At 43.4% G+C, this 25,743-nt stretch overlaps 1 protein-coding gene across 15 annotated transcripts in view; it reads left to right on the plus strand.

The window, feature by feature from the left end:
* Positions 1-25,743, plus strand: part of LOC139541407 (receptor-type tyrosine-protein phosphatase F-like) — a 450,116-nt gene that overhangs the window by 351,894 nt on the left and 72,479 nt on the right. For 8 of the 15 annotated variants that reach the window (XM_071346023.1, XM_071346022.1, XM_071346027.1 and 5 more), the window contains 2 exons: positions 7,654-7,680; positions 18,162-18,279. In XM_071346023.1, the coding sequence (XP_071202124.1) occupies positions 7,654-7,680; positions 18,162-18,279 (145 nt within the window). The remainder of the gene's footprint in view (positions 1-7,653; positions 7,681-18,161; positions 18,280-25,743) is intronic. The other 7 variants (XM_071346026.1, XM_071346028.1, XM_071346033.1 and 4 more) reach the window with 1 other exon arrangement.

Below are 25,743 nucleotides of genomic sequence, written 5' to 3' on the forward strand. Positions count from 1 at the left end.
CTCTTTTTTTTGGACACCTGAAGGATTCTAAGAGGCCCCAGTGTTGATGGCTGTGAAGCATGAGGCTTGTCTGATCAGATAAGATTGTCTTGATCTGTCAAACACTGATCTGTGTCTCCTGGAGCCCTGGAAAATGTGTGCTTCAGCAGAGACAGGTCACTGTGAGAGGGAATGGGGAGAGGGAGAGATGGAGAGTGGAGGAGATCGAGAGAAGAAGGGAGGGAGTGGAGGAGAGAAGGAGAGAGTGAGGGAGAGATAGTGGAGGAAAAAGAGAGGGAGAGAGGAGAGAAAGAGGAGGGGAATTGGGGAGGGGGAGTGAGAGTCTGTCGTGGTGTGTGGGTGGTAAGGAGCGATTATCGCTAAACAAGGGCAACCTTGGTGCTTGAAGCCCACACTCTGGCATATATTTACTGCACAGAGAAAAGAGGCTCTGGACTCTCTCTCTTTCTTGTTACCTTCACAGTGCACATTGTAACGTCACAAATGGCAGTACACACATTCTTCTTGTCAAATGGCTACGACTTGAATGTCCCAGTTGTGTATTTGTTAGTTGTTAGTGACTTCTCCACGAGTGTAGTCTGCAACAATTAATTTGAACGCTATAGTGCTTGTTAACAGTAGCACAGTTGCTTCTAAAAACTATACTGAACAAAAATGTAAACGCAACATGTAAAGTGTTGTTCCTATGATTCATGAGCTGAAATAAAAGATCCCAGAAATGTTCCAAAAGCTTATTTCTCTCAAATGTTGTGCTCAAATGTGTTTACATCCCAGTTAGTGAGCATATTTTATTTTCTAAAATAATCCATCCACCTGACAGGTGTGGCATATCAAGATACCGATTAAACAGCAAGATCATTACACAGGTGGACGTTGTGCTGGGGACAATAAAAGGTCACTCTAAAATGTGCAGTTTTGTAACACAACACAATGCTACTGATGTCTCAAGTTTTGAGGGAGTGTGCAGTTGGCATGTCCTACTGCTGGAATGTCGACCAGAGCTGTTGCCAGATAATGTAATGTTCATTTTTGTACCATAAGCCACCTCCAACGTTGTTTTAGAGAATTTTCCAGTACGCCTAACCCGGCCTCACAACCGCAGACCATGTGTAACCACGCCAGCCCAGGACCTCCACATCCGGCTTCTTCACCTGAGACCAGCCACCCGGACAGCTGATGAGTGTTTCTGTCTGTAATAAAGCCCTTTTGTGGGGAAAAACGTATTCTGATTGTTGGCGCTGGCTCCCAAGTGGGTAGAGCTATGCCCTCCCAGGCCCACCCATGGCTGTGCCCCTGCCCAGTCATGTGAAATCCATAGATTAGGGCCTAATGAATTTATATCAATGGACTGATTCCCTTATATGAACTGTAACTCAGTAAAATCATTGAAATTGTTGCACGTTGCGTTTATATTTTTGTTCAGCATACAGTAGATAGTCTTCTCTCCTTCCATTTAACCCACATCCCTAAGGTATTTCCTTAATCCTGTTCAAGCAGAGCTGCCAGGCATGCTTCGATACGTTTCAGGCAGGCAGCTATGTGTGAAGCTAACTGGAGCAAGACATATATACTGCCTTCTGCCATCCACGACCATAGAGCTGTATTAAAACTGCTTGAGCGACTGACCACCCGTCACAAAACTAAATGTTCCGAAAAGGATTGGAGTTGCTACGCTGCTAAAGGACAGGTAATGGGACTCTTCATTAAAAAGAGATGGAGAGGGAGAGAGAGGGTGAGAGGGAGAAAGAGAGAGAGGGAGAGAGAGATGTAGTGGTATCAGGCACGCTGTCGCAGTCAAGTGCCAGGCAGACAGTCATTTGATCACAGGAAATTATGAGATACATAGCACACAGGAAAAATTGATAGATATGGCAATTTTATAATGAGACGGGTTCGTGTCAGTGTGGGTGTTGTACTCACTGTGTTATAAGTGTCTGCTACTTAAAAGGATGTTTTCAGCTGCGGTCTCCACTTTCGCTGTTGGAATAGCAGGCACTAGACAGTCTACTATCGTTTCCGTTTTAAAACAGAAAGGAGCTGTTATCCTCTAGCTGTAAGCCCATGCTGTTAGCATCAGGAGAAGGGCTCATTTATTTTGTATTCAGTGTCAGAGGCCTCTCTCTGTTTTACAAGGAATTATGAAATAAAGAAAAGTACAACGTCAAGAAAAGGGAGATTTTCCATTTATTTTGGGAGACGTCTGCACCCGATGCTTGTCTCTACTGTTGCTACAGTATGCTGAACGTTTCTCTCTGTTGCTGCTGTGGGTGAATTATAGGTTCCTCAAGCAACATCTGCCCAGATAATTCATCTTGACAAAGCATCTCTGAGGCTTTCTTCAACTAAAATAAACACCACTGTTAAATGAATAACGCTAGATAAGACTGTCTCTAGAAGTCAACAAAATACAACCTAGGCCTAAGCAAATATATATGACAAAGGAATATCTATAAATTCTTCAGTATCTATAACGAAAGCAGGCCAGTTGCTCCTTATACAGTACACAGTACATATAGTCACTCCAAGAGGAATAAGGTACTCAATGCGACTAAGTCTATACGATCCCTGCAGGAAATTAACCCATGACCTTGGAGATGAAGGACCTTTGCTAACAGTCAATGGAGTGGTCTAGTTTCTTATTAATAGAACTGTGCAGCAGGGCAGAGTAGATTATAGCTGTAGTGTTGTCCAGAGTCCTGTAGTCCAGTAGCATTGACCTTTCTGCTGTCAGTGAGTGAGTGAGTGGCTCAAGCAGTGGAGTACCCTTTGACCTGCACTGTGTGACACATACTGCATAAACACTGCTTAGTCAGATGCTGCATCCCAAAGGGCACCATATTCCCTATATAGTGCACTACTTTTAAAATAGAGAGCCATTTGGAGTACAGCCTCAGAGTCAGACATCCACTCACAAACACACAGCCTTGAAGCTCTATGTGGTACTCTGTGTACCGGCCTTCCAGTTCTACTCACTGACTCCTTTAACACTGAGGTCAAACAGGCTAAAGGGCCTTTGATGTGTTCAGTTTGTCCCTCAGGGGCCACCGTCACACAGTCGTGACATCACCCAAAGAAGGATGCTGTGACTGGCAGCTACTCCAAGGCTGCAAGGTAGTATAGAGTTCAGTACCGCCCCCACACCTACACCTCACCTTCCCACCACCTCCTCCTTTAAAAACTAGAGTCAAGACTCACAACACATTCTATCAAAGAGCTTTTCCACTCAATTCCACTCAACTTAAGTCAAATGCACACTATTTTCTCATGGTTCACTGTGTAATGAGAATGTGTCAACCTTTTCCCTTCACTCGTCTTCGGTTATTGACTGGTCAAGTGTTCAAGTGTTCAAGTGTGGTCAAGTGTTTTTATGGGTTGTGGAGATAATTTGTGTTGTGTGATGACATAGCCTCCAGCTAAGATATTTCTGATACACACATTTGAAGTGTTCTGTTTAGGGGGAGTACTCTCAACTCCGATGTTTGCCATATCACATATCCCATCCCATCTAATATCACATCTAATATCACATGTAAATGCCACATCTAATATCACCTCTAATATCACATATAATATCACATCTAATATCACAGATAATATCACAGATAATATTGCATGTAAATGTCACATCTCATATCACATGTAAATGTCACATCTAATATCACATATAATATCACATGTAAATGGCACATCTAATATCACATATAATATCACATATAATATCACATGTAAATGTCACATCTAATATCACATCTAATATTACATCTAATATCACATATAATATCACATGTAAATGTCACATCTAATATCACATATAATATTACATCTAATATCACATATAATATTACATCTAATATCACATCTAATATCCCATCTAATATTACATCTAATATCACATCTAATATTACATCTAATATCCCATCTAATATTAGATCTAATATCACATCTAATGTCACATGTAATGTCACATCTAATATCACATCTAATATTAGATCTAATATCACATCTAATATCCCATGTAATATTACATCTAATATCCCATCTAATATTACATCTAATATCACGTCTAATATCACAGATAATATCACAGATAATATTGCATGTAAATGTCACATCTCATATCACATGTAAATGTCACATCAAATGGCACATATAATATCACATCTAATATCACATATAATATCACATGTAAATGTCACATCTAATATCACATCTAATATTACATCTAATATCACATCTAATATCATATATAATATCACATCTAATATTACATCTAATATCACATCTTATATCCCATATAATATTACATCTAATATCACATCTAATATCACATCTAATATTACATCTAATATTAGATCTAATATCACATCTAATGTCACATATAATGTCACATCTAATATCACATCTAATATTAGATCTAATATCACATCTAATATCCCATGTAATATTACATCTAATATCCCATCTAATATTACATCTAATATTACATCTAATACCCCATCTAATATTACATCTAATATTACATCTACTATCACATATAATATTACATATAATATTACATCTAATATCACATCTAATATCACATCTAATATCACATCTAATATTACATTTAATATCACATCTAATATTACACCTAATATCACATCTAATATTACATCTAATATCACATCTAATATTAGATCTAATATCACATCTAATATCCCATGTAATATTACATCTAATATCCCATCTAATATTACATCTAATATCACATCTAATATTACATTTAATATCACATATAATGTCACATCTAATATCACATCTAATATTAGATCTAATATCACATCTAATATTACATCTAATACCCCATCTAATATTACATCTAATATTACATCTAATATCACATCTAATATTACATCTAATATTACATCTACTATCACATATAATATTACATATAATATTACATCTAATACCCCATCTAATATTACATCTAATATTACATCTAATACCCCATCTAATATTACATCTAATATTACATCTAATACCCCATCTAATATTACATCTAATATTACATCTAATATTACATCTAATATCACATCTAATATTAGATCTAATATCACATCTAATATCCCATGTAATATTACATCTAATATCCCATCTAATATTACATCTAATATCACATCTAATATTACATTTAATATCACATATAATGTCACATCTAATATCACATCTAATATTAGATCTAATATCACATCTAATATTACATCTAATACCCCATCTAATATTACATCTAATATTACATCTAATATCACATCTAATATTACATCTAATATTACATCTACTATCACATATAATATTACATCTAATATTACATCTAATACCCCATCTAATATTACATCTAATATTACATCTAATACCCCATCTAATATTACATCTAATATTACATCTAATATCACATCTAATATCACATCTAATATCACATCTAATATTACATTTAATATCACATCTAATATTACACCTAATATCCCATCTAATATTACATCTAATATTACATCTAATATTAGACCTAATATCCCATCTAATATTACATATAATATCACATCTAATATTACATTTAATATCACAACTAATATGACATCTAATATCACATCTAATATTACATCTAGTATCACATGTAATGCCACAACTAATGCTACAGAATGTCAGCAGCTCTTTCTGAGGATGTTGCCTGAGGTGTTTTAGGATGGCCCTTTAGTTTCTGGAATAGCTTATCCCATTCTTCCAAGCTACTGAGACTGCTACTAAGGAAATAGTGTGTGATCACAAAGTACAAATGGAATATATTACGATTATGGCTCGCTCTGAACTCCAGACAGAATCCTTGCTAGTGAAGAAACACATCAATTACTTTATGAAACAGAGACAGTTTCTCAGACTGTTTATTGTCCTTAGCGTTCGCTGTGCTATGATGATGCATCTTTCCTTGATTTAGTGCATAACCTGCACTTCCAATAGGGGACTAGCAGTGCACCCCTGGTCTGACCGCCCTGCAGCCCTTGTTTATGATAAGGCTATTTTTTAAGAAGCTAGAAAAAGGAGTGCGCCCCTTTGTCTTTTATTTTCCGTTAGTCAGCAAGGTCGTGGAGCAGAATACAAATGCCCTGTGTCTCTGAATCAATTCTTCTGTGGTACCTGCTATGTGTCGGGGGTTTGAGAGAGAGAGAGAGAGAGAGAGAGAGAGAGAGAGAGAGAGAGAGAGAGAGAGAGAGAGAGAGAGAGAGAGAGAGAGAGAGAGAGAGAGAGAGAGAGAGAGAGAGAGAGAGAGAGAGAGAGAGAGAGAGAGAGAGAGAGAGAGAGAGAGAGAGAGAGAGAGAGAGAGAGAGAGACCAAATAGAATCTCCATCAGCCATTACTGCCTTTACTCAGAAGAGAAACAGCCTCTACTGGCTGAGTCTGGGAGGAATGGGGAAGAATGGAGGGGGTGAGCCTAGGAGGGGGTCTGGGAGGAAGGCTGGGAGGAAGGCTGGGAGGGGGCTGTAGGGTTTAAGGGGCTCTAGCCAGCTTTATTTCAAAGGGAACTGTGAATGAAGGGAATAGGTGGTGCAGGTACCTCACGGCAAAAAAGAAAAATGTAATCTCCAGACTGGCTGCTGAATAAGCAAAAGGGCTCTAACCTCTGAAGGTGAAATGTAATCTCAACTCACTGACAGGCACATTACATCAGCACAGGACAGCTAAACCACCAGCCAATAGCTATGGGTGTCTCTCTCTCTACTTCTCTCTGTCTGTCTCTCTGTCTGTCTCTCTGTCTGTCTCTCTGTCTCTCTCTCTCTCTGTCTTTCTTTCACTCTGTCTTTCTCTCTCTCTGTTTCTCAGTGAGACACACACACACACAGACAGACACACGCACACACACACACACACCGAGTTAGACTTCAGAGTTACTTCCTACACCCTATATCTCAGAGGATTTTTCTTGTTATTGCTTATCTTCCTTTTTGTGTTGGTTCATATAATCTCATCCTGGCTTGGATGTCACCCACTATTGGCCATCTGAAATATCTGAACAAAAAGCATCAATCATACCAATGGAATAACAAGGTAGTCGATTTGTGTCTCAAAACCATGCAGGCCACTTTCTAAGAATTTCTAAGAATGATGAATTTGTTGGGAACCTTTATGTTTGGTCAAGGGTTGGGATATACATATTGACATGTTTTCAGACACAGTATATGTTTGCATGAGGTTGGAATGATGTTGCAGGTAAGTTATCAGGATTGTCTTTTGATAATTGTCTTCCCCTGATCGATAAACCCACACAGCAAGTACATCAGCAGGGATGTCCCAACCAACACAGATTGCCCCTCAGGACTAGGAGCTGTGCTCCCCTGCTCACTAGGTGGCGCTGTGGAGAGCAACCACCCTCCCTCCACCCATCTACCTGTATCCATTACTGCATGTTAACCCTTTCCCTCCCCCTCTAGTTTCCTCTCCCAGTCTTCCAGTCACTAATCACCTGGAGACTGAGCATGCCGCTGTTGCAGTGGCTGTAGGATGGCCTATGGCCCTTTTCTTACCTACAGAGAAAAAAAAGTTCAATCTTTTTTTTTGTTCCATCTATGCTGTTCTGTGTTTGACTTCCTCTCTCCCTCCCTCCTGTCTGCTCCCTGTCATCAGTGGAACGTTGAGGATACCATGGACTATGTGAGTAGGAGAAGTGTGTAGTGTGTGCTGGGTGCGATGCAGTTTGAAGGTCCGTGGGCCCATGGGGAGCTCTCTCTGTTCTCTCTCCCTATCCTCTCCCATTCCCTCTCTCTTTCTCTCTGTCTGGGGACTAACACTCTCTCCTTCCCTTAACCTCAAGCAGTCAGACTCGTAGGAACATTTCCCTTTAGAAAGACCTAGACAGGGAACACATAGTATGTTAAATAAGCTTTTCCACCTCATCATTCTTTTCATGTAATGTAACTGTAACAGAGTGCCTCTTCTTCCTTAAAAACAGTTTTCTATGATATGAGACATAACTTATACATGACCTTAACTGAGCATTATTATCATGCTACAGTTTATACATGACCTGAACTGAGCATTATTATCATGCTACAGTTTATACATGACCTGAACTGAGCATTATTATCATGCTACAGTTTATACATGACCTGAACTGAGCATTATTATCATGCTACAGTTTATACATGACCTGAACTGAGCATTATTATCATGCTACAGTTTATACATTACCTTAGCTGAGCATTATTATCATGCTACAGTTTATACATGACCTTAACTGAGCATTATTATCATGCTACAGTTTATACATGACCTTAACTGAGCATTATTATCATGCTACAGTTGATCTCATAAGTTCTCTAGCTATAGCCTAGTCCCATTAATTTCTTCTGCTCCACTCTCCTCCCTCCTCTTTTTTTTTTACCCTAGGCCATTTTCACTACACCTCTATTTCTACTCTCTGTTTTCACTATCTACAGTATCTTTTTCTCGCTGGATCGTCTCTTTCTAGCTAGATCTTAATTTACACATACAGATAACTGCCAAAATAAAGGAAACACTTGGGTAAATGAGGGATGCAAAGTATATTGAAAGCAGGTTCTTTCATACAGGTGTCGTTCCTGAGCAGTTCCTAAGCAATTAACATCCTATCATGCTTAGGGTTGTGTATAAAAATGCTGGGCAGGCCCAGATGCTGATTATTTTGGCTACCATGGCTATGCTCCCATAGGATGACAATGCCCCCATTCACAGGGCACGAGTGATCACTGAATGGTTTGATGAGCATGTAAATTATGTAAACCATATGCCCTGGCCATCTCAGACACCAGATCTCAACCCAATTGAACACATATGGGAGATTCTGGAGCAGCTCCTGAAACACCGTTTTCCACCACCATCAACAAAACACCAAATTATGGAATTTCTTGTGGGATAATGGTGTTGCATCCGTCCAATAGAGTTCCAGACACTTGTAGAATCTATACCAAAGCGCATTGAGCTGTTCTGGCTCGTGGTGCCCAATGCCCTATTAAGACACTTTTTGTTGGTGTTTCCTTTATTTTGGCAGTTACCTGTAGATGGTAACGCTTCTCCACCTTCACTCTCTGTCAGTCTGTCAGTCGTCAATCAGTCAGCAACCTTCTTACAGCAGGTCCCTGTCTCGTCCAACTGAACTTTTCCCTCGTCACATAACAGGAACAACATTTATTTTTAGGAATTCTCATGGAGATTTCCTTGTCTCATTTTCTCCTTAAAATGCTTCTCCTTTCCTCCTTAGGCTTCTTACTTACCAAGTGTGTTGTGTGAGGAAGGTGGGTGGTGCTGGGTGTGTGGAGGGTGTAGGTGTACGGCTCAGAGTGTGGAGGGTGTTGGTGTACAGCCCAGAGTGTGGAGGGTGTAGGTGTACGGCTTGAAGTGGGGGAGTGTGGAGGGTTTAGGGAGGGGAGTGTGTGAGAAATCTGGTTGGGGGTGGAGCGCAGGGGGTTCTCAGGCAGAACTGTGAGTTCTAGTCCGTGTCCCAACTGCCCCCCTATTCCATATGGTGTACTACTTTTGAATAGAGTCCTCTGGGCCCTGGTCAAAAGTAGTGCACTGTAAGGGAATAAAGTGCTATTTGGGACGCAGGCCTAGTCTGCAGCACTCCTTCAGTCACCTCTACTCTGCCTTAGCTTTGATATGAACACCGACACATTTCAATACACTTCAAGTGGGGGAACGCAGCTCCACTCAACGCTGCTGTGCTTCTGAGGTTGGTGAGAGAGTCCTGCTGAAGACATGATGCATACTGCACAATGTGTGCCATACTGTGTGTGTTTGATCATGGTTTGTACATGTGTGTGTGTGTGTGTGTGTGTGTGTGTGTGTGTGTGTGTGTGTGTTTGATCATGGTTTGTACATGGGGTGTGTGTGTGTTGGATCATGGTTTGTACATGGGGTGTGTGTTTGTTTGATCATGGTTTGTACATGGGGTGTGTGTGTGTGTGTGTTTGATCATGGTTTGTACATGGGGTGTGTGTGTGTTTGATCATGGTTTGTACATGGGGTGTGTGTGTGTTTGATCATGGTTTGTACATGGGGTGTGTGTGTGTGTGTGTGTTTGAAGCGTTACAGCTGTAAATCCTCTTTTGTTTTGGTTTGGCAGGAATAAAGGTGTCCTTATGGATTATGTGTGTGTAATTGTCTTGGACAGCCAGCCACACATAGTATTGATTTATACCTGTCTGTCTACCTGCCAGGTGTGGTATGGTAAAACACACACACACACACACACACACACACACACACACACACACACACACACACACACACACACACACACACACACACACACACACACACACACACACACACACACACACACACACACAGGCATGGGTGTTGTGTTATAATAGTCCTGACCTGCCCTTTGCTGTGCTCTTTCAAACAGAAACCAGAAACCTTCTTGAGCCCTGACTCTCTGCTGCCACTCTTGAATCACCTGAACCACACTTCCTGGCTTTTACTAAAAAGTGGATTTACAGTTTGAGTAACAGCTGAGATGGTGTGAGTGCTGCTGAACGTCATGCTATGTTGTGTTGTTGAATACTTTTTGACTCCCGCTAATTGAGTGTGCTGTGAATTCCTGCTCGTTTCTGTTGTGTTATGGAAGGTGCACGCGTCCCAGTGATGCAGACTGTTGAGTTGTTGGTTTGTATGTTTCTGTTGTGTTATGGAAGGTGCACGCGTCCCAGTGATGCAGACTGTTGAGTTGTTGGTTTGTATGTTTCTGTTGTGTTATGGAAGGTGCACGCGTCCCAGTGATGCAGACTGTTGAGTTGTTGGTTTGTATGTTTCTGTTGTGTTATGGAAGGTGCACGCGTCCCAGTGATGCAGACTGTTGAGTTGTTGGTTTGTATGTTTCTGTTGTGTTATGGAAGGTGCACGCGTCCCAGTGATGCAGACTGTTGAGTTGTTGGTTTGCTTGCCTTTCTTTTTGTGTTGTTTATATATTGTTGTTGGCCAATTTACTGTTTGTTACTGTGTAAAGTGTCTGTGTGCATATGTGTGTGTGTGCGTGCTCCTGTGTGTGTGTGTGTGTGTGTGTGTGTGTGTGTGTGTGTGTGTGTGTGTGTGTGTGTGTGTGTGTGTGTGTGTGTGTGTGTGTGTGTGTGTGTGTGTGTGTGTGTGTGTGTGTGTGTGTGTGTGTGTGTGTGTGTTGGTGGATACTATCCCACTTCCTCTGAACAGAGATTCATATTCTGATACCATCCTAGAATAAACAGACAGAGGTCCCGGACTCACCTTACAGTGTCACAGGGAAACCCATCCCATCCATCCTTCACAGAAACTCCTCCTGGGACTGGGATGCTCTGCTCCCACATCATCTGTGAGAGGAAAGAAAAATGTATCAGAGTGACAGGAGAATCTGTTCCTGATGCCAGACAGGTTCAGATGTAGGTTCTTCATTTTGCCCAGTTTGCTAAAAAAGGCTAAATAATTTCCTGCAGCAACAGGAAATGTGGATTATAATTAATGGACATTTGTGTAGTGGAAATTACAACCGTCAGATGACTTTTTAAACCTCAAATACAGTACAAGTTTTAAAAATCCTACATTGCAACAGGGTCGTCAAATTAAGATCCTACATCTGAAGATCTGAAGATGTAGGATCTTAATTTGAGCCAGTTTGCTACAGCAGGAAAATGATTCTGCACAACAGGAAATGTGAATTATTATGTGGATTATAATTGACATTTTTGCAGGGGTTGATACATTTTTCGTAAATGAAAATCAGGTCTGAAATGGTGATCGAGGTGGAGGGTTGGGGTGAGGGGTAGGCCTGCCTGGTCATCGAGGTGGAGGGTTGGGGTTAGGAGTAGGCCTTCCTGGTGATCGAGGTGGAGGGTTGGGGTGAGGGGTAGGCCTTCCTGGTGATCGAGGTGGAGGGTTGGGGTGAGGGGTAGGCCTTCCTGGTGATCGAGGTGGAGGGTTAGGGTGAGGGGTAGGCCTTCCTGGTGATCGAGGTTGAGGGTTAGGGTGAGGGGTAGGCCTTCCTGGTGATCGAGGTTGAGGGTTAGGGTGAGGGGTAGGCCTTCCTGGTGATCGAGGTGGAGGGTTGGGGTGAGGGGTAGGTAGGCCTTCCTGGTGATCGAGGTGGAGGATTAGGGTGAGGGGTACACCTTCCTGGTGATTGAGGTGGAGGGTTAGGCCTTCCTGGTGATCGAGGTTGAGGGTTGGGGTGAGGGGTAGGCCTGCCTGGTCATCGAGGTGGAGGGTTGGGGTTAGGAGTAGGCCTTCCTGGTGATCGAGGTGGAGGGTTGGGGTGAGGGGTAGGCCTTCCTGGTGATCGAGGTGGAGGGTTGGGGTGAGGGGTAGGCCTTCCTGGTGATCGAGGTGGAGGGTTAGGGTGAGGGGTAGGCCTTCCTGGTGATCGAGGTTGAGGGTTAGGGTGAGGGGTAGGCCTTCCTGGTGATCGAGGTTGAGGGTTAGGGTGAGGGGTAGGCCTTCCTGGTGATCGAGGTGGAGGGTTGGGGTGAGGGGTAGGCCTTCCTGGTGATCGAGGTGGAGGGTTAGGGTGGGGGGTAGGCCTTCCTGGTGATCGAGGTGGAGGGTTAGGATGAGGGATAGGCCTTCCTGGTGATTGAGGTGGAGGGTTAGGGTGGGGGGTAGGTAGGCCTTCCTGGTGATCGAGGTGGAGGATTAGGGTGAGGGGTACACCTTCCTGGTGATTGAGGTGGAGGGTTAGGCCCTCCTGGTGATTGAGGTGGAGGGTTAGTGTTAGACCCTCCTGGTGATTGAGGTGGAGTGGTTAGTGTTAGGCCCTCCTGGTGATTGAGGTGGAGGGTTAGTGTTAGACCCTCCTGGTGATTGAGGTGGAGTGGTTAGTGTTAGACCCTCCTGGTGATTGAGGTGGAGTGGTTAGTGTTAGGCCCTCCTGGTGATTGAGGTGGAGGGTTAGTGTTAGACCCTCCTGGTGATTGAGGTTGACTGGTTAGGTGGAGGGGACCAGAGGACTTGATCTGAAGCCTACTGGTACTGGAAGTCATGACGACTTGATTGGCTTTATTTAAACAAGCCTTGACGGAGTTCCCTTGGATGTAGAACATAATCATTCATCATGTCTTATCTACATCCTGAATGGCATCCTATTCCCTATATATTGCACTGCTTTTGACCAGAGCCTTACGGGCCGTATGGGTCCTGGTCAAAAGTAGTGCGCTACATAGGGAATACGCTACATAGGGAATAAGGTGCCATTTGTGATGCTGCCCATGTCTTAATGTTAAATGTTCAATATATTCCCTCCCATGGAATCCATCCCTACATTCCCAGAGAACCAGAGCCCCCCCCCCCCCCCACCTCCACCCCCCTCTGGATTTTACAGAGAGAGAGAGAGAGATAAGAGACTGATACATTTTTAAAAATCCAATTGAAAGAGAGAAACCACTGCAGTGCCTGAAACTAAGAAGGAAAACTGTACATTTAAAATAATGAAGCTTTTAAAATAAATGTTATAGCTTCAGATGACTCATATTTCCCTCTTATCTCTAACTCTCCAACTCCCTTACTGAAAGATGGGTGGGGTTTGGGGGAGGGTTACATAAACCCTAAGTGAGCGATCTTTTCTCAAAATAGCCTACTACAGAGACCGCCAGCCTGCTCTGCTCAGCAGCATGTCTGTGATTAATTAGCAGGAAGGGAAGAGCTTTTTAATGAATGTCATGCAATAAAGATGTGAGAGGCTAGCCATGAAATCATGATGAAACATTTGTTTGGTCTCTGGGAATCAGAGCTGGCTTGTATGGCCATGCTCATTTCTGTGGTTGTTAGCTGCAGCTTCGTGGTCTGTCATCTCATCTCCTCTCCTCAGAAGACTTGGCTGAGCTCCAGGCCCCAGGCACCTACAGGCTGGGCTGAGCTCCAGGCCCCAGGCAGATACAGGCTGGGCTGAGCTCCAGGCCCCAGGCAGATATAGGCTGGGCTGAGCTCCAGGCCCAAGGCACCTACAGGCTGGACTGAGCTCCAGGCCCCAGGCACCTACCGGCTGGGCTGAGCTCCAGGTCCCAGGCAGATACAGGCTGGGCTGAGCTCCAGGCCCCAGGCAGATACAGGCTGGGCTGAGCTCCAGGCCCAAGGCACCTACAGGCTGGACTGAGCTCCAGGCCCCAGGCACCTACAGGCTGGGCTGAGCTCCAGGCCCCAGGCACCTACAGGCTGGGCTGAGCTCCAGGCCCCAGGCAGATACGGGCTGGGCTGAGCTCCAGGCCCCAGGCAGATACAGGCTGGGCTGAGCCCCAGGCACCTACAGGCTGGGCTGAGCTCCAGGCCCCAGGCAGATACAGGCTGAACTGAGCTCCAGGCCCCAGGCACCTACAGGCTGGGCTGAGCTCCAGGCCCCAGACACCTACAGGCTGGTGCCACAAGTGGCAGGCTGATGGAGGGATAAGATGGAGCGATGGAGGGATGGGGGGATGAGTCTTCCTGGGTGTTCTCAGTTGGAAACCCCCCTCCTGTCTTTGACTTCCTCTCTTCAGTCTGAAGCGCATCCATCTATCCGGCATGCGTCCCAAATTGCACCCTATTGCCTTTATAGTGCACTACTTGCATGTCGGTGTCCTTACAGCCCTGGTCAAAAGTAGTGCACTATATAGGGAATAGGATGCCATTTGGGACATACGGCTGGTCTTTACTCTCTCCCCTCCTCTCCACCGCTCTCTCGCTCATCTCATCAGCCCTGGAGGAAATGGATCCCCACTCAGTCCGAGGAGAAATAACCTCTCCAACTCTTTTATGGGCTCAAAGGAGCTCTGTCTCTTTAAGTGTCGTCATTTTAATGAGTTCCTTTTGAAATGGAGAGGAACATGTGCGAGGGTGTGCACTTTGATATAGATGTGTGTCTGTGTGTGTGTGTGCGTGAGAAAGAGAGATCTCAAGTTTTGATTTGTGTCATGTGTGTGTATTTTGTGTGGTTTGTGTTGGTGTGCTTAATGGTGTTTGCTTATTATAGCCTACACTTGACAGTTGGATACAAACTGCTTTAAAGGCTGTGGTTCTGGCCAGTCAGAGAGAGAGACCGGGAACAACTCTGAACACTTTAACTGGGGGCGTATCTTCAAAAGGGCCTGACTAGTGTACTGCTTTTGAACTGAGCCATATGGGACCTGGTCAAAAGAGAGACTCGGAGATCAAGGCTGTGACTTTATTTGTGTTTTATAAATAAACACTGTCTTTGTGTTTTTGGGCTGTATAGCATCTATATTAAAAGAGAATGTCACTATTTTGGAACCTAATATGTATCTAATTTGAGGCTCAGCAAGTAACTCGCTGCTTAGGAACCTTCTACAACATGCCATTTACATCAAACATACATATTATGTTCCTAAATAGTGACATTCTCCTTTAATATTCCCCAGTATAAAATATCAGGAAGAATTAGGAGATCAATATTTACAAATTGACTTAGACACAGTAGTACTGAGACACGGTGGTACTGAGACACGGTGGTACTGAGACACGGTGGTACTGAGACACGGTGGTACTGAGACACGGTAGTACTGAGACACGGTGGTACTGAGACACGGTAGTACTGAGACACGGTAGTACTGAGACACAGTAGTACTGAGACACGGTAGTACTGAGACACGGTAGTACTGAGACAAGGTAGTACTGAGACACAGTAGTACTGAGACACAGTAGTACTGAGACACAGTAGTACTGAGACAAGGTAGTACTGAGACACTGTAGTACTGAGACACATTACTGAAACACGGTAGTACTGAGACACGGTAGTACTGAGACACGGTAGTACTGAGACACAGTAGTACTGAGACAAGGTAGTACTGAGACACTGTAGTACTGAGACACATTACTGAAACACGGTAGTACTGAGACACGGTGGTACTGAGACACGGTAGTACTGAGACACAGTAGTACTGAGACACAGTAGTACTGAGACACGGTAGTACTGAGACAAGGTAGTACTGAGACACGGTAGTACTGAGACACAGTAGTACTGAGACACAGTAGTACTGAGACAAGGTAGTACTGAGACACTGTAGTACTGAGACACAGTAGTACTGAGACACGGTAGTACTGAGACACGGTAGTACTGAGACACGGTAGTACTGAGACACAGTACTGAAACACAGTAGTACTGAGACACTGTACTGAGACACAGTAGTACTGAGACACAGTAGTACTGAGACAAAGTAGTACTGAGACACGGTAGTACTGAGACACAGTAGTACTGAGACAAGGTAGTACTGAGACACAGTAGTACTGAGACACAGTACTGAGACACAGTAGTACTGAGACACAGTAGTACTGAGACACTGTACTGAGACACAGTAGTACTGAGACACAGTACTGAGACACAGTAGTACTGAGACACAGTAGTACTGAGACAGTACTGAGACACAGTAAAATTAGTGAATACTATCCAACTCTGAAATGTCTGTTTTTGACAACAGCACCTTACCTTTTTACTTTTTCATTCACACAGACAATATTTATTTTATTTATTTCAAAAACCTTGTTTGGGGCAAGTTGTAAAATACAGCAATGATTCAACCATCAGACAACCAAATGTATGCACGTGAGGGACACAGACACACAGTAACTAATATTGGATATTCAGTTCTTATTTGTGTAGAACACGTACAGGGAGCATCTTGAGGCAGCAGATCTTGAGGATAGATAATCTTGAGACAGATCATCTTGAGGACAGATCATCTTGAGGACAGATCATCTTGAGGATAGATCATCTTGAGGACAGATCATCTTGAGGACAGATCATCTTGAGGACAGATCACCTTGAGGACAGATCATCTTGAGGACAGATCATCTTGAGGACAGATCTTGTTGAGGACAGGTCTTGTTGGGGGCAGATATTGTTGAGGACAGATATTGTTGAGGACAGATCTTGTTGTGGACAGATATTGTTGAGGACATATCTTGTTGAGGACAGATCTTGTTGAGGACAGATCTTGTTGAGGACAGATCTTGATGGGGACAGATATTGTTGACGACAGATTTTGTTGGGGACATATCTTGATGGGACAGATATTGTTGAGGACAGATATTGTTGAGGACAGATCTTGTTGGGGACAGATATTGTTGGGGACAGATATTGTTGGGGACAGATATTGTTGAGGACAGATATTGTTGAGGACAGATATTGTTGAGAACAGATATTGTTGGGGACAGATATTGTTGGGGACAGATATTGTTGAGGACAGATATTGTTGGGGACAGATATTGTTGGGGACAGATATTGTTGGGGACAGATATTGTTGAGGACAGATATTGTTGGGGACAGATCTTGTTGGGGACAGATATTGTTGAGGACAGATATTGTTGAGGACAGATATTGTTGAGGACAGATATTGTTGAGGACAGATATTGTTGAGGACAGATATTATTGAGGACAGATATTGTTGAGGACAGATATTGTTGGGGACAGATATTGTTGAGGACAGATATTGTTGGGGACAGATCTTGTTGGGGACAGATATTGTTGTGGACAGATATTGTTGAGGACAGATATTGTTGAGGACAGATATTGTTGAGGACAGATATTGTTGGGGACAGATATTGTTGGGGACAGATATTGTTGGGGACAGATCTTGTTGGGGACAGATATTGTTGGGGACAGATATTGTTGGGGACAGATATTGTTGGGGACAGATCTTGTTGGGGACAGATATTGTTGGGGATAGATCTTGTTGGGGACAGATATTGTTGGGGACAGATATTGTTGGGGACAGATCTTGTTGGGGACAGATCTTGTTGGGGACAGATATTGTTGGGGACAGATCTTGTTGGGGACAGATATTGTTGAGGGCAGATCTTTTACCCTCTCTGTAACCTTTTCTCAGAAAGAACTTCAATGCCTTGGGAGTGTTTAAAATGCTACACTGATGTATGGAATGTGTGTGTGTGTGTGTGTGTGTGTGTGTGTATGTGTGTGTGTGTGTGTGTGTGTGTGTGTGTGTGTGTGTGTGTGTGTGTGTGTGTGTGTGTGTGTGTGTGTGTGTGTGTGTGTGTGTGTGTGTGTGTGTGTGTGTGCGCGCTTGAGTGCCTAACCCTCCCGAAGTGGACTCAACACAGTACAGTGGGTGAAGGCTGGGCAATTGTGTTAGCCGTCATCATAGCATTAGCCTGACCCAGGCTGTTTAAACTTTTCTCTCCCCTAGGAGGCTGTTATAACAGGCCTGCTCCCTGAGACCACCTACTCTGTCACCGTGGCAGCCTACACCACCAAGGGGGACGGGGCACGCAGTAAGGCCAAGGTGGTCACCACCACTGGAGCAGGTGTGTACAGCTACACACACGCGCACATGCAAGCACACACATGCATGTGCACACACACACACACACACACACACACACACACACACACACACACACACACACACACACACACACACACACACACACACACACACACACACACACACACACACACACACAAACTGCGCTGACCAGCTGGCAATTGTCTTTACTGACATTTTCAACCTCTCCCTAACCCAGTCTGTAATACCTACATGTTTCAAGCAGGCCACCATAGTCCCTGTGCCCAAGAACGCCAAGGTAAACTGTTTAAATGACTATCACCCCATAGCACTCACATCTGTAGCCATGAAATGCTTTGAAAGGCTGGTCATGGCTCACAACAACATCATCCCAGACACCCTGTATCTACTCCAATTCCATACCTCCCCAACAAATCCTTATTAGCCGCAATCTTTATTGCAGTCAACACTGCCCTCGCCCTCCTGGACAAGAGGAACACCTATGTGAGTATGCTGTTCATTGACTACAGCTCAGCGTTCAACACCATAGTGCCCTTCAAGCCCATCACTAAGCTAAGGACCCTGGGACTGAACACAGAAATTACAGTGGTAGGCCTGATCACCAACGGTAATGAGGCAGCCTATAGGGAGGAGGTCAGAGACCTGGCAGTGGGGTGTCAGGACAACAACCTCTCCCTCAACGTCAGTAAGACAATGGAGGAAATCGTGAACTACAGGAAACAGAGGGCCGAGCATGCCTCAATTCACATTGACGGGTCTGTAGTGGAGCGGGTCGAGTTCCTCAGTGTCCACATCAATAAGGATCTATCCTGGTCCACACACACCAACACAGTCGTGAAGAGGGCACAACAACGTCTCTTCCCCCTCAGGAGGCTGAAAAGATTTGGCATGGGCTCTCAGATCCTCAAAAAGTTTTACAGCTGCACAATTGAGACCATCTTGACTGGCTAAGTCACTGCATGGTATGTATGGCAACTACTTGGCATCTGACCGCAAGGCTCTAGAGGGTAGTGCGTACGGCCTAGTACATCACCGGGGCTGAGCTCCCTGCCATCCAGGACCTCTATACCAAGCGGTGTCAGAGCAAGGCCCTAAACATTTTCGAAGTCTCCAGCCAACCAAGTCATAGATTGTTTTCTATCTTACTGCACAGCAAGCGGTACCGATGCAGTCTGGAACCAACAGGACCCTGAAAAGCTCCTACCCCCAAGCCTGCTAAATAGATAGTCCGGGTAGATATTTGGTTCGCAATTTAACTGTCTGCATTGACCCTTTTCGAACTAACTTTTTTGACTCATCACATATGCTGCTGCTACTGTTTATGATCTATCCTGTTGCCTAGTCACATCCTAGTTATATGTACATACTGTATATATATATACACATTTGAAGTCGGAAGTTTGCATACACTTAGGTTGGAGTCATTAAAACTCGGTTTTCAACCCCTCCACAAATTTCTTGTTAACAAACTATAGTTTTGGCAAGTCGGTTAGGACATCTACTTTGTGCATGACACAAGTCATTTTTCCAACAATTGTTTACAGACAGATTATTTCACTTATAATTCACTGTGTCACAATTCCAGTGGGTCAGAAGTGTACATACACTAAGTTGAGTGTGCCTTTAAACAGCTTGGAAAATTCCAGAAAATGATGTCATGGCTTTAGAAGCTTCTGATAGGCAAATTTACATAATTTGAGTCAATTGGAGGTGTACCTGTGGATGTATTTCAAGGCCTAGCTTTTAAACTCAGTGCCTCTTTGCTTGACATCATGGGAAAATCAAAAGAACTCAGCCAAGACCTCAGAAAAAAATGATAGACCTCCACAAGTCTGGTTCATCTTTGGGAGCAATTTCCAAACGCCTGAAGGTACCATGTTCATCTGTATAAGCAATAGTACACAAGTATAAACACCATGGGACCACGCAGCCATCATACCGCTCAGGAAGGAGACGCGTTCTGTCTCCTAGATATTAACGTATTTTGGTGTGAAAAGTGCAAATCAATCCCAGAACAACAGCAAAGGACCTTGTGAAGACGCTGGAAGAAACAGGTACAATTTTATCTGTATCCACAGTAAAACGAGTCCTATATTTACATAATCTGGAAAGCCCCTCAGCAAGGAAGAAGCCACTGCTCCAAAACCGCCATAAAAAAGCCAGTCTACGGTTTGCAACTGCACATGGGGACAAAGATCGTACTTTTTGGATAAATGTCCTCTGGTCTGATGAAACAAAAATAGAACTGTTTGGCCATAATGACCATTGTTATGTTTGGAGGAAAACAGGGGGAAGCTTGCAAGCCGAAGAACACCATCCCAACCGTGAAGCACGGGGGTGGCAGCATCATGTTGTGGGGGTGCTTTGCTGCAGGAAGGACTGGTGCACTTCACAAAATAGATGGCATCATGAGGGAAAAAAAGTATGTGGATATATTGAAGCAACATCTCAAGACATCAGTCAGGAAGTTAAAGCTTGGTCGCAAATGGGTCTTCCAAATGAACAATGACCCCAAGCATACTTCCAAAGTGGAAAAATGGCAAAATGGCTTAAGGACATCAAAGTCAAGGTATTAGAGTGGCCATCACAAAGCCCTGACCTCAAACCTATAGAACATGTGTGGGCAGAACTAAAAAAGCGTGTGTGAGCAAGGAGGCCTACCTGACTCAGTTACACCAGCTGTGTCAGGAGGAGTGGGCCAAAATTCACCCAACTTATTGTGGGAAGCTTGTGGAAGGCTACCCAAAACGTTTGACCCAAGTTAAACAATTCAAAGGCAATGATATCAAATACGAATTGAGTGTATGTCAACTTTTGACCCACTGGGAATGTGATAAAAGAAATAAAAGCTGAACTAAATCATTATATTATTCTGACATTTCACATTCTTAAAATAAAGTGGTGATCATCACTGACCTAAAACAGGGAATTTTTACTGGGACTGAATGTCAGGAATTGTGAAAAACTGAGTTGAAATGTATTTGGCTAAGGTGTATGTACACTTCCGACTTCAACTGTATCTACGTAAATTACCATTTACCCCTGCACATCGACTCTGTCATGGTCCACTGTATATAGCCAAGTTATCGTTACTCATTGTTTATTTATTAATGAAGGCAGCTACAGCTTCCTAGTGTGACAGTGACAGGGCTGTGTAAGTTATGGCCTGTGAGGGTTTTAATTTTTTAGAGAGAGCATGGGAAGTTGAGTTCATAGAAAGTTGAGAAGAAGTAGTCCCGGTGAGTTTCCGTGATAACGTCACTGCAGTCAAAACTACAAACTGAACAGTAGTACTGTAGTACTGTATGACTACACACGATGGCTGCCTCCATGACTACACACTATGGCTGTCTCCACGACTACACACAATGGCTGCCTCCATGACTACACACTATGGCTGTCTCCATGACTACACACTATAGATTCCTCCATGACTACACACTATGGCTGTCTCTATGACTACACACTATGGCTGTCTCCATGACTACACACTATGGCTGTCTCCATGACTACACACTATGGCTGCCTCCATGACTACACACTATGGCTGCCTCCATGACTACACACTATGGCTGTCTCTATGACTACACACTATGGCTGTCTCCATGACTACACACTATGGCTGTCTCCATGACTACACACTATGGCTGCTTCCATGACTACACACTATGGCTGCCTCCATGACTACACACTATGGCTGTCTCTATGACTTCACACTATGGCTGTCTCCATGACTACACACTATGGCTGTCTCCATGACTACACACTATGGCTGTCTCCATGACTACACACTATGGCTGTCTCCATGACTACACACTATGGCTGCCTCCCAAATAATACCCTATTCCTCATGTAGTTCACTACTGTTGACCCATAATACTCTGGTTAAAAGTAGTGCACTATATACAGTAGGGCAGGGATGTGCAACTATGATGGGGGACACAAAAAAACGAAACTCATCATGTGGGGCCGCAGTTGCTTTGGGTCTGCGTACCCACAGAAAATAATATATATATTTTCTTAGTTTTAAAGTTAATTTCCTGCAATTCTGCACCTTTTGCCATGGGGCATAGAGAAAATGTTGCCGTTTAAAGCAAGTTTGCTGCAATACTACGCATGTTACCATGGGGCAGAAAGAAGATTTTGCAATTTTAGAACTCATTTCATGCAGTTCTACTAATTTTGCCATCGGGCAGAGAGAAACATATGCAGTTTTACAACTTATTTCATTCAATTCTACACCTACACAATTTGCCATAGGGGGAGGTAAATGTTTGCAGTTTTTAATATGATAACTGGTGATCAATGGGCCCACCCCGGGCGGTAATTCCACCATGCTTACTACAAGTTTAGATAGTTGGCCACTAGACTCATTTACCAATCTGGGGAAAAAATGCTGACATGGGCTAATTGAGTGACTGCTGATGCACAACCACATTTCAAAACTGCACCTTGTGTATTCTATTATTCTAACTCTCAACAGGAAGTTGAGACCCAGACTAAGTTTTTTTGTTTGTAGTTGTTGTGAAATTGGTCCGCAGTCCTACAAAAGGGCGATATAGGGAATAGGCCATTTCGGACACAGAAATCAGCAGGTCCTTATAGTTTACTGGTCCCCCATGGTCTTAATGGTTAGAGTAACAGCAGTAATTGTCCAGTATATTTACATTTTACAGTGGTAACTTATGATAGTACTGAATAATACTGTAGTGGTAGTAATAATTTAAGTGTTCTGTGTCATTAATAAGTGTGTCCTTTGTCATTATTAAGTGTGTTCTATGTCATTATTAAGTGTGTTCTATGTCATTATTAAGTGTGTTCTATGTCATTATTAAGTGTGTTCTATGTCATTAACTGTGTTCTATGTCATTATTAAGTGTGTTCTGTGTCATTATTAAGTGTGTTCTGTGTCATTATTAAGTGTGTTCTGTGTCATTATTAAGTGTGTTCTGTGTCATTAATAAGTGTGTCCTTTGTCATTATTAAGTGTGTTCTATGTCATTATTAAGTGTGTTCTATGTCATTATTAAGTGTGTTCTATGTCATGAAGTGTGTTCTATGTCATTATTAAGTGTGTTCTATGTCATTATTAAGTGTGTTCTGTGTCATTATTAAGTGTGTTCTGTGTCATTATTAAGTGTGTTCTGTGTCATTATTAAGTGTGTCCTGTGTCATTATTAAGTGTGTTCTATGCCATTATTAAGTGTGTTCTGTGTCATTATTTAGTGTCTTCTGTGTCATTATTTAGTGTGTCCTGTGTCATTATTAAGTGTGTTCTGTGTCATTATTATGTGTGTTGTATGCCATTATTATGTGTGTTGTATGTCATTATTTAGTGTGTTCTATGTCATCATTAAGTGTGTTCTATGTCATTATTAAGTGTGTTCCTTATCAAATCAAATTGATTTATATAGCCCTTCGTACATCAGCTGATATCTCAAAGTGCTGTACAGAAACCCAGCCTAAAACCCCAAATAGCAAGCAATGCAGGTGTAGAAGCACGGTGGCTAGGAAAAACTCCCTAGAAAGGCCAAAACCTAGGAAGAAACCTAGAGAGGAACCAGGCTATGAGGGGTGGCCAGTCCTCTTCTGGCTGTGCCGGGTGGAGATTATAACAGAACATGGCCAAGATGTTTAAATGTTCATAAATGACCAACATGGTCAAATAATAATAATCACAGTAGTTGTCGAGGGTGCAGCAAGTCAGCACCTCAGGAGTAAATGTCAGTTGGCTTTTCATAGCCGATCATTAAGAGTATCTCTACCGCTCCTGCGGTCTCTAGAGAGTTGAAAACAGCAGGTCTGGGACAGGTAGCACGTCCGGTGAACAGGTCAGGGTTCCATAGCCGCAGGCAGAACAGTTGAAACTGGAGCAGCAGCACGGCCAGGTGGACTGGGGACAGCAAGGAGTTATCATGACAGGTAGTCCTGACGCATGGTCCTAGGGCTCAGGTCCTCCGAGAGAGAGAAAGAAAGAGAGAGAGAGAATTAGAGAGAGCATACTTAAATTCACACAGGACACCGGATAAGACAGGAGATGTACTCCAGATATAACAAACTGACCCTAGCCCCCCGACACATAAACTACTGCAGCATAAATACTGGAGGCTGAGACAGGAGGGGTCAGGAGACACTGTGGCCCCATCCGATGATACCCCCGGACAGGGCCAAACAGGAAGGATATAACCCCACCCACTTTGCCAAAGCACAGCCCCCACACCACTAGAGGGATATCTTCAACCACCAACTTACCATCCTGAGACAAGGCCGAGTATAGCCCACAAAGATCTCCACGCCACGGCACAAACCAAGGGGGGGCGCCAACCCAGACAGGAAGATCACGTCAGTGACTCAACCCACTCAAGTGACGCACCCTTCCTAGGGACGGCATGAAAGAGCACCAGTAAGCCAGTGACTCAGCCCCTGTAATAGGGTTAGAGGCAGAGAATCCCAGTGGAGAGAGGGGAACCAGCCAGGTTCGTTGCTCCAGAGCCTTTCCGTTCACCTTCACACTCCTGGGCCAGACTACACTCAATCATATGACCCACTGAAGAGATAAGTCTTCAGTAAAGAGTTAAAGGTTGAGACCGAGTCTGCGTCTCTCACATGGGTAGGCAGACCATTCCATAAAAATGGAGATCTATAGGAGAAAGCCCTGCCTCCAGCTGTTTGCTTAGAAATTCTAGGGACAATTAGGAGGCCTGCGTCTTGTGACCGTAGCGTACGTGTAGGTATGTACGGCAGAACCAACTCGGAAAGATAGGTAGGAGCAAGCCCATGTAACGCTTTGTAGGTTAACAGTAAAACCTTGAAATCAGCCCTTGCCTTAACAGGAAGCCAGTGTAGGGAGGCTAGCACTAGAGTAATATGATACAATTGTGGGGTTCTAGTCAGGATTCTAGCAGCCGTATTTAGCACTAACTGAAGTTAATTTAGTGCTTTATCCGGGTAGCCGGAAAGTAGAGCCTTGCAGTAGTCTAATCTAGAAGTAACAAAAGCATGGATAAATTTTTCTGCATCAGTTTTGGACAGAAAATTTCTGATTTATGCAATGTTACGTAGATGGAAAAAAGCTGTCCTTGAAACAGTCTTGATATGTTCGTCAAAAGAGAGATCAGGGTCCAGAGTAACGCCGAGGTCCTTCACAGTTTTATTTGAGACGACTTTACAACCATCAAGATTAATTGTCAGATTCAACAGAAGATCTCTTTGTTTCTTGGGACCTAGAACAAGCATCTCTGTTTTGTCCGAGTTTAAAAGTAGAACGTTTTCAGCCATCCACTTCCTTATGTCTGAAACACAGGCTTCTAGCGAGGGCAATTTTGGGGCTTCACCATGTTTCATTGAGATGTACAGCTGTGTGTCATCCGCATAGCAGTGAAAGTTAACATTATGTTTTCGAATGACATCCCCAAGAGGTAAAATATATAGTGAAAACAATAGTGGTCCTAAAACGGAACCT

The sequence above is a fragment of the Salvelinus alpinus genome, chromosome 16, assembly GCF_045679555.1.
Source record: "Salvelinus alpinus chromosome 16, SLU_Salpinus.1, whole genome shotgun sequence".
NCBI lineage: Eukaryota > Metazoa > Chordata > Actinopteri > Salmoniformes > Salmonidae > Salvelinus > Salvelinus alpinus.